Below are 10815 nucleotides of genomic sequence, written 5' to 3'. Positions count from 1 at the left end.
AGTTGACAGTTTACAGAGATCTAGCCTTACTGGTTCAGCAGTCACCAAACAGTCCAACGGAGCGTAAATACACTCGTTCAGCAAGAAGTCAGTAAGTCACACCGGAAAATAGNCGCTAAAATAAGCGTCATGATAAAATAGGTACGACGGTTACAAGGTGTAGTTTAAGTTCAGGAAGATGGTAAATATGTGACAAAGGATTACATACACTACACCCCTGTCGGTGAACAACTACCCTTGGTCAGGTGTTTGCCAGGCGTGAGGGGTGGCTCTACACCTTTCCTTCCTGATTTACTTTGCGTTAGCTGAAGCTGCTAAATGCCAAGGCATAACCCCACCCGCAGAGATTTGGATTAAATCTCGGCTTGGCAGTTTACGAATCTGTGAAACGTTCACATTCACCACAGTACTATCTTCATCAGCAAAGTTGAAATATTAGTATCCCATTAAACGTGGATCTTGGTTAATACCGTCCAAACCCACCATGCATTCGACCGTTTACTTTCATTTGAAAGCTGCTACCCAAAACCAGGGTACTGAGGGGAGGGATGTTCATTTTTTGGCACCGCTAATCTCGTCTTACCAGCTTCCCAAAAGGCCGGGGGACAGTGTTCCTCCACCCCGGAATGTGAACAGAAATAATTCTGCGTTGCTCAGTCTTCCCACAAAACCATCAAACTTGGCTAATCCCCCCTATTTTAACGCACCTTGCACCTGCATTTTCGTTGCACTGACGCGGTTCATGAAACAGCGGCTAAGATTGGGTTTTGTCAGGGCAACATATTAGTTAGTTCAGAGTTGAGTGCAAGTTTCCTGATGACGACAGTATGCTAAGCGGTTGATCGAATGACAGAAGGTTCTTCTAAGTGGATAAAAATCAAGAGTCACTCGCCTATTGTGAATTGATGCTAACTATCAACGAAACCCGAATAACGATTTCAAAAATACAAATTTTGCCAAGTAAAATTTTGTCAGGAATACTCGCAAGGAATAAACGCTTCAACCATCCGTGTCCTACGTGACTCTCACTGAGGTTGATTTGACCCCAATCTGCGGCTGCCTTACAATGCTCATACTTTTAGTATCCGTCAGATTATTTCTACTTTTGTTTTAAACCTCAGTTTGCTATTTTCACCACAGTTGTAGCAACCTGCACTTTTTTAAAATCATGACCTTTCTTCGCGCTCAATTCTTGCTGATTATATGTATCCTGTTCCAGAAAATTATATGCACTACGAGTAAGAGCTTTTGTGTGTTAATTACATTGATTCTAGTTGCTGGCATTCAATCGGTGCGGTTTGCTTCCGGAACAAACATATATGAGGAAGGAAGAGATGGTGTTCTCGAAGTAAATTACAATGGCACTTGGGGAACAGTATGTAATTTCGGGTTTGACGAACTCGCTGCATCTGTAGCATGTTTTATGATGGGAATGTAAGCGTCTTCCAGAATTATCTCACTTCCATTCAGGAAACCTCGTGGAGTTGCTATACTCAATAGCCCTAGACGGAGTGACAGTCAAATGATACTTTCAAACTTTAACTGTACCGGCCGGCTTGTACTTCCAAGTTTCTCCTTAAGCACAGCGACAGTGCACCTCGGTGTCTGCTCATTCACCGACGAGATTCCCGAGGGTTGCCAAGACAGTAATCGCCAAACTTCAATTATTTGTTTGGATGACTTCATGGAAATCACAACCACTACTCCTGTACCAAATTATATGACAGTGGCTCCGGTTGATTGTAAGTTTTCCGAGGTTCATGTTCCGAGGTTTCTGTTATTTTACTTTTCATGATGGTGAGATTTTATCATCTCCTTGCAACTCGGTGAGTTAGGTCTTGAAGTGGGGATTCCACAAATGTGGTCGACGTAACAAAGATTCTTAACAGTTTATCGTAGTTGAAAGAACACCACTTTAGTGTCAGTCTGTATTGCATCCTTTAATTATATGCTATTCCAAACAAACATTCATTGTAAGGTGCTGTAGTGGTTAACGGCCCTATGGAGCCTCTAGTGAACAGAGCAAATTACTAATGTAAGCCAGATACAAAGTCACAAGGGGAAAAATCCAAGTAAATCTTGACTCATAGTTCAAAATAGGAGATTCCGCAGTTCCGTATTCTGTTGAACCACACCAAGAATAGTTCTATCTTCCTGGTATTCCAGATCTCCGGTGATCGAAATATTAATCCACAAGTGTGAATATATTAGTCCAGTGTTTGTAGCTGAAATGTTTGTTCACGTTTAGTGTTAACAGCAGTCAATTATAGGCGACCGGCGGTCACAACAACAGTCACTCAGTAAAATTCTCAAAGTCACTTTGGAGCCAACAAGCGGGCGGTAGCGGTTGTATTTCAGTAAATCAAACTTTTGTACACCGATGAGACTGATAATGATTGAAAAAAAGATACTGAGCATGAAAAAGAGCAGTTTACAAGTGCTACAGTGCTCTATCTTAAAATGCTACGTCACTGCATCCAAAATACGCGGCAAGGCTTGTGATGCTATGTGAAAGGAGCACATCATGTCAAGAAGAAAGTGAAGACACTGTACTGTGCTATCTCCAAAGATGGTAGCTTTTCAGTTCTAGTGAAACTTTTCGGGTTACAATGGCTGTTGCTGTGAGGGAGCTGTGATATTTTCTGTTTCACCAAAGGATACTGGTGGCTAAATTCTGCCTGATGGGACAGAAAGTGCTGCTGAAGCCAACTAGTGTTATTAGAGGATCCTATATAGGAACTGTATTGTGGTACTAAAGACTATCACCAGATTGCCTTTGTGCCAAGTATCTTTTTTCGCGAAATATTGAACACGAGTTACATTTTAGTGATTGATGTTGTGAAGTAAATGTCATCTCTTTGTGGTCTGCCAAATAATGCAATTTTGATAGAGCCTGAAGTGATTTTAATGTACTTATTGTGTATGGTTATTGCTGACTGTGCTACCAAAATCTTTTCACGTACAAAATTGCCCCAGCAAAAAGTCGAGACCCACACATTCACCATAGTCGGGTCACTCTCATTAGATAAGTCTTAGGTTTTTCTCCATCGACTGTATATTCGTTCTTTCTATGCTTGTTATTCTTCAAGCTTGTACTAGTATATTTACGACACCCTTGGCATCAGTGCTAAGTGTGTGTTGTTGCAAGTTAGGACAGTTTTGGCGAACGCTCAAAGCTATCGAGGCATAGGTTACCACATCCGTTCAGGGTGAGCTTTCTTGTGGTATCTGTGAAACAAAGTGAATCAACCCTGTAGCTGTGGAGGTTCATTTGCACTCTCAGCTCTTGGAAATCGGAAATTTCTTTGTTCAGAATAAACGCCCCAGGTTACGTTTGTCACTCTTCCCGCATATTTCGGCCCCATGATGTTCAACTCTTCTGGTGGCTTGTTGATATTTTCCGATGATTTGTTGAGCTATGCTAGGTATTGATCATTTTGACGCATATATCTGTTCCTGCCAGGTTAGAAAACAATTAAACATTTAATAAACACAGCCATATAGTCCTTCAGATCAACGCTGCGGCATTTGAAGCGGCATAAACCTAAAAATCGTGCGTTGATATGGAGTGTGCCCGGAGCCAACCGTGTCTTGTGGCAAAGATTTTATACCAAATCCTCTGTTTGGATGAACTGTTCTCTCTTTTTTATTGGCCTGTGTGCCAGGCCGTCATCTCAGTACACTCACAGCACCAGTGTGAACACGAATCTCATTTCTGTCGTTGACGTACCACAATAAACTTTCTAGCTGAAGATACTGCACGGTTATGGCAACCATCGTGCCATGGAAGGAGCTAGGTTGCCTCTCTCTTGGCATGCGACACGGCCTAAAAACAAAAAAACACGATAGGGATAACAATTAGTTTTTTACACAAAAGTTCCCATTTTTTCCCTTACTCCGTTGCAGACTCCCCGTATGCAGGTCCTAGCCCTGGACATGACGCTTTGTTTACTTTATGTTACAGTTAGCAGTGACTTCTAAAGTTTCTCACTGGCAACAACATTCAACTAAAGATAATTTTGAAACATCAAAAGCCTATTCACTTAGATGCTAGTACCATATAAACTCTGAATGAAGGTAAAAACAAAACAAACACCATTGCTTGTAGGCTTGAGTTACATTGAACTGACGCATGCATCCTGCTGGTAGAAAACCAAAGACGTGTCATGGTGCAAATAACAGCTCATTATGATTTTTTCGATCGATAACGATAAGAAAGACATGTTTTCTGTATACGCCTGGTTGCGTGTCTTGTTGAACCATTCAGCAAGAGTTTTCTCACGCTGATGATGAACACTGCTCCTGGTACATCGTTCAGTGGCGGTTGCGAAGAAATTATAACCAGGGGGTTCCTTAATCTTAATCAAATTCACCTAACCACGTCCGTACACATTCCGCCTTTAAATCTTCCTGAGACCATCTTACGACACTAGTTTGTTTGTACGATGAACTAAGTACTTACTAACCATTGTGGTCACTAGTGAGAAAATTGCAGCTAGGTAGGCCTGATGCATCTAGGACTCGGTTGAGCTGTTGCCGTGAAGTGGAAATGTACGACAAGAGGAAAGAGCCCATAAGGTTGTTTCTTTGCAAAATAATCCTTAGAAGCAACCAACATCTTTTTGTCCCTCTGTGCTATCAACTAAATGAGCTATCATATTTCAATCGTGGTAAGGCCCATTTCTGTCGTTGCTCCAGAAACACGTGTGTGGGCTTTGATTGTGCTCTTGTCTTCTACTGTTTTTTTGTTGAACCTTGCACACTTGCACAGAAAACACAGAGCGCCGTGTCAATTATAAAACCATAGGCCCGAAAATTAGACGCATATATCAGAAATGACTTTTCAGACGCCTGCTTTCTGGTTTATTGCAGGGGGTGAACAATTATTTGACGAAATCACCGAACTTCTACCTATGCCATAACGCAGAGGTTCATAAAAGAAATGAATCTCTAATACGCTTGTGACTTCGTGTGAGATTCAGCGATATTTTTATTCTGATTGCGAATACAATCAAGCTCCACATATTATCCGGGTTCAGATAAAACTAAGTGCGAACAATGACTGAAAAGTTTCTTCAAACGTCATCATCACATTTGGTTTGGGATTGTGTACATTTTTTGTGTAGTGGATGGTTGTGGGTGCTACATATTTGTTTAATAATTATTTGCAAACTCTGAGACTTGCAGACTTGCAGACTCTCTTCACCATTTGGGGAGATATTCTCAGTGTCCAGTCGCGTGCGTATTCTGTATTTTAGGCCCTCGCCTTCTCTTCAAGCTCTAGCCCAATTGGCTATTTATAACCGTCCCAACTGAATTTTAACTGGTTCATTCATGATTTGTGTTGCTTCGTAGCCCATCCCAATTTAGTTTGTTTGTTTGACTGTCGCTCAAGCTCCCGCACTCTATGGAGTATGAGTATTTTAGCTGCAATTAATAAGTCACCTTCTTAGTACTTTACTACTGCTTGTCTTATGTTACTGCTGGTCTCGTACAGAATCAAAAGAAAGATGACCAAAGGTTGAAAGATTTTAGTAGCCACATCCCGCAGCCGTCAGATTTCTGATCCATGTAAAAATACGATGTGCATCAGAGGATTTCAAAATCAAATTCAGACAGATAGGATGTTGCTGCAATCGCGCTGTATAGAACAGAGGATAGGAAAACCTGCTACAATTTTTCTAATGCTGGTGAAATGTTTCCCTCGGTTAAACAGCTGGGACCACTGCAGCTAATCAGGCAAACGCAATTCTAAGCCTCAACAGGCCAATCCGCAAACATGCGTCTTAATGTTTGGTTTTGATTCGTTTTCCACTAGTACTCTATACTTTGCACGAATGATAATAATGCCAAATCATGGAGTAAAATCGGTTAAATTACCTAGGTTCAAGAAAAGTCATGCTATCTGACTAGCCCATACCTTGAAGCTGAAGGTTATGAGATATTTGACTTTATAGTCTTCAGAGAGTGACTTTCAGCCTTTCCCACTCAGCTTAGTGATAAAAATGAAATGAAACAAAGAAAAAGGACTGTCTTGCTTGATATAGCTGGATCCAATGAAGTCAGAAGAGCTAAATGGAACGCCCCTTCACTTAAGCGGATCGTTTTGTAAAACGTTCAGAGAGAAGCTAGGAATTTACAGATGGCTGCTTTGCTTCGTGGACAGCTCCGTGGAATCTGAACGTTAAGAAAGAAAGAAACAAATATTTAGTCAGGCAGAATGACTTTTGATAGTCACTTGTATCAGTGTTGCTGTTTGGAGATCTGTCGGAGCCAGGTTTTCAGGTATCTTGTTCCCCATGTGATTACTCAGAACAGGATACCGGAGAAAAACTCTAATACCACAGTTACTGGAATAATGCCATGACGGTTTCTCCACGGTGTTGAAGTCGCCACTTTTGAAAACTGTGGTTGGTTGTTGATATATTCTTTCTGTGCAGATACCCTTCAGTTCGTATAGCTCAGTTTTAAGTGATCAGGTGGATGTCGACTTTCTTGAAGACAGCTGTACAGGAACCGCTCAAACGCATTTTTTCGGGTTTTGGGAATCATGTCTTTGGTTTGTTCCTTTCCTTATGTTCAGGTTTACACTTTTTCGTGCTTAACGTCTTTAGGGTCTGTGGTGTAGGAGGTCAGTTTAACTGTTTTTAATTGATCTATTCTTCTAATCAGTACTTTTTAATTCATTAAGTCGACTTTTACACACACTGTTTCACTGAAACTGGCTTTGCCTTAACCATTGAGTCACCCTGGATAGTCCAGGCTAATGACGCTTTCTGTAGCAAAGAATCTTCACATCTTCTGAGCCTTCATAACCTGGTGAGCCCAATTTTTTCATGTAATTGCATAAATTTGGATGTTTGAAGGTACTTACAGGCTATATGAAAGCTTACTTAAATAAATGCTGTTCGGCATTCATGTCCACTCACTCTGTTTTTGTTCAGTGTCACAAATTTTTGAGTTCTAGCTTTTACCTTCTTGGTACTGGGAATCTCTGACGTGCAGACAATTTTAATGACAAGCATAAAGCACAAGAACACCCGACTGAGCTTCTTAATGACATGCAATGCTTAAACGTTTGCCTTGCGCCCAAAAATCGAAGAGATGCTTCAAAACGGCTCGGTTGCTGAAAACACCGCTTGCACTTTGCGGGGGAGCATTGTAGGTCATCAAGTTTTTTTCATAATTCAACAGTTATCCATTACAGAAGCAGGCCTAAAGAGGCTAGAATATGAATCTGAATATTTCAGCTTACGTCTACCAATTTCTTGTGAGGTTGTCCGACATAGTAACGGATAGATGATCTAAGGCATCTTCAGATTTTCTCTACAAACGCAACAGAAAGCTGGTGATATATGATTGCATCCATAAATTCATAGATTGATGAACAAGTGGATGTTTGTTTGTGTAGCAGTTACTTCACTGGTGTGAAACTAACTGCGGTGAAACGACCATGTAAAATTTGGACAAAGTCGTTGTCTTCCGCTAGGAGTATCTGTCTCTCTATCGTCTCCACCCAATTTGTTTAGCTTTGATTGCCATAGCATTCTAGAGGCTGTTTACTTAACCCATTTTTCTCCCTCACTACTGGAATTACGAGCATTCTTTTTGCTCACAATATTGGGATCCCGCACAAGAATGAAGTTCTACTGTGTCAGCCACTCAATTGCTGGCTATCTATGCTTGATTCACCAATGACATTCATTTTGCCAGGCCGGGGCATCAAACCCAAGCCCTGCACTTTTAGGAAACTGCTCGATTTCCTGGGTCCATAAACTCGCATCAAGCTTCGGTCTTATTTTGAGAGGTTGACGAATGAAAGGAAAATTGTGTATCGGTGATACGGTAACCATTGAAGTGCTGGGCACACTTTGCCGTTTCCGATAGTTTTTCCAATGTGCTTTCTGACTGCGGATGCCATTGCTGAGACAAATGGAAAGGCTGATGCTGCATGATATGGCTGCCAACCGCTGTCAGTCGCAACCTTGTGGACAGTTCCTATCCAGATTGCTTGAGTGAATTTCCGGAGAGGTAGGCACCTTGGAATAATTGTACTAAGCTACCACCAAGTCCCGTCCCCGTCCGCCTTTTAAATAAATCATGGTTGTGCGTCAGTGAAGCATCGGTGTTGAACACTGATGCCATGATGTCGGTGATGATGCTGATGATGGTGTCGCAGTCTAAGTAGCGCGTACTTGATGAACGCAGAGGACACTTCTCAGGGTGTCACGGGAACGTCCTGCATTATAGTCAAGGAAATCATAGACGGCATAGAATCTTAGTGGACTGTACTGTAGTTTTCAACATGGCGGCAATCTGAAGACTCAGTCGCATGCAAATGTGGAAGAACATGAAGGCGATTTATGATATCCGTAGCAAACATGTCTTACATTCGGACCATTCAGGGTAATCCTGGTGAAGAATCATTTATTTTTCGGGGACCACACCTTGATCTCAAGGGCTATTGGCTAATCAAGACAACAGTCAGTCAAAATAATTTATAATGACTTAGTTCTCGTTCGGCATTGCGGAATATACTCTAGAAAAAGGAAAAAATTGATTCAAAAATCTCTAGTAGATTTATCGTCAGCAATCCAGCTGCACCCAAACAAACCGTGGGAGTAAAACTGCCAGATATCTCTCATCTCTGACTACAAGCTCTTTGAGAGTAAACCTTGGTGGAACTATGATGGAATAGTATTACTGTGAATGCCAATTTTCATGTACAACATTCATATTAAACTACTCAGCACATTTTCAGAACTGGCAAAAAACGTAGTTGTAGCGAAAGAAATTTCGCGCGTTTGGATGCGACTTCTATCGGTCATTTCGACTACAATCGGTATATCGTCATCATCATTGTCAGCTGTAATAACCACGTACCCGTTGTACAGTGGTTGCAGCTGCCGCAGTTTCGCTCACCGATGATTTGGGGGGAGGTAGATAGCTGCGCATTGCAGGCGGGTGCTGGTAAATTAGTGCGTAAATACAGAATTGTAGGTGGACTGTTGAGTAAGGGGATTGGGAAGGGGGCTATGCATTGAAGGCAATAGTTTGGATGCATTAACGCCATTCAGGGCGCGACTGGACCATGTCTGACAATGTCCCTAACCATTGATATGGACCGTCTTGTGGTCTCCATCCAGGAAGATGGCAACGACCAGCGCAGCTGAGTTTGCTGGTATTGGCTTTCCCTTCGCTGCAAGTCATTGTTTGACCACCTCTAGCTCTCTTCCACCCTTCACGTCATTGTGCGGAAAGAGCTCTTCGTGGAAGTCGGTCGACTGGCATACGCAGCACGTGGCCAAGCCAGCGCAACCTACAATCAGTACGCGACGGAGGACGCCTTTTTCGGCGACTCACTAGTAGGAGTTTCATGGTCCAAAATGCCTCAAGCTAAATGCGTTTTATCGGATTCAACTGCTTGAAAATTGCAGAAGACAAGCTAACTTGTGAAGGCTTTCGTAACTGAGAGTTGTTTGGGCTTATCCAATGCTCACAATCGAATTAAAGGCGACGGATTATGATTGTTTCAAACTCTGAAAAACTCCACTGCGGCAATGTGGAGAACGTTGGTTTCGCGTGCTATTTTTGCACCCTACATCCGTGTAGCAAATGTGAAACCAAAGGCATTACAAAAATAGTTCAGTGGAATCAAAAAAACATTTTTTTCTTTTTCCAATTCGCATGCCATATTCTAGGTCAGTATGTTAAAAGACAACGAACCAGTGAAATTGGTTGTTTAGCTCTTAAAATTCAGAAAAGTTAGTAATGATGAACGGTACGCAAAACAAACAAAAATCCAAATTTCACTATAAAAGTCTGTCGATTTTGAATCCATATTTTTCAGGTTCGAGGCCTTCGTCTTCCATAATTCGTCTGGTTGGTGGAACTGACCGAGAGGGTCTTGTTCAAATCCAGCATCCAGAGACCGGAGAGTGGGGCACCATTTGTGCGGACGGCGTAGATATCCACGCAGCCAGAACTTTATGCAGAATGCTATGTACTAGCGCGTGAGTACTTTTTGTTTGGTGTGCGCCGAAACATTTTCGTCCAAACCACTGCCCAGGCCATTTGATATAAAAGTCTACAAAGATCAATGGTAACGGCCAGTTGGTTGGTCTGCCCTCTGAAAAGAGCTAGGAAATAGCCTCTGAATTCCTATTGGTCTATATCTTCAAATCTGTACTCAGTGGTTTTGTGGGGTTCCTGGCTTGTCCTATGATTGACCGTCCAAAAGGCACTCCCGTGGTAGAGATGCGAAGTCTGGCTATCCAGCCATACTTTCGCACACCAAGTGTCCAACATTAACACCCAAGTTGGTGCCGCAGCCAAAAGAATTGCAGCTTCAGGCCTCCTTAACTTAAGTGCGGTTGTCTTCGCGCTGTTCCTCACGCATCTTGCTTGAAAGGGAATCGGGAACTTGAAGAAATCCAAACCGTATAATATAACGTCCAATCGTTTTCAACTAACGCCAACCGATGTCAGTGCCACTTAGAAAGCGCGTTTTCGGTTGTTCAGTGGGTACTTCCATTGAAAAATGTGTCCAGCACCAGAAGCTGCGTTGGTGTTGCGTATGCGAAACCATCGTTTGTCGAAGAGAGTGCTGTTTTTTATGCCCGATTAAGAGTGGAATAAACAGAGAGGTGGCCAATCCCTGACTTGGCAGAAGAGTATGAAGATCATGAAACGCTTAGGCACTGCCGGTGCTACTCGCCTTCCAGGAAGGGGATTGCGTGATCCCCACTGTGCCTGGTTGGAGACACTATAAGATGTGGCTGCCAACCGATGTCGGTGGCGTTCTTGTTGTCAGTT

At 42.3% G+C, this 10815-nt stretch overlaps 1 protein-coding gene across 1 annotated transcript in view; it reads left to right on the top strand.

The window, feature by feature from the left end:
• Positions 1-1192: 1192 nt before the first annotated feature.
• T265_15346 (hypothetical protein) overlaps positions 1193-10815 on the top strand; it is a gene marked incomplete at both ends in the record, with an annotated part of 35481 nt that continues 25858 nt past the window's right edge. Inside the window, 4 exons of the mRNA XM_009177689.1 lie at positions 1193-1238; positions 1275-1434; positions 1471-1742; positions 9851-10013. Coding sequence (XP_009175953.1) covers positions 1193-1238; positions 1275-1434; positions 1471-1742; positions 9851-10013 — 641 coding nt within the window. The remainder of the gene's footprint in view (positions 1239-1274; positions 1435-1470; positions 1743-9850; positions 10014-10815) is intronic.

The sequence above is a fragment of the Opisthorchis viverrini genome, assembly GCF_000715545.1.
Source record: "Opisthorchis viverrini unplaced genomic scaffold opera_v5_445, whole genome shotgun sequence".
Taxonomy (NCBI): domain Eukaryota; kingdom Metazoa; phylum Platyhelminthes; class Trematoda; order Opisthorchiida; family Opisthorchiidae; genus Opisthorchis; species Opisthorchis viverrini.
The sequence above is the reverse complement of the archived record's forward strand: the minus strand, read 5'-3'. Positions and strand labels throughout refer to the sequence as shown.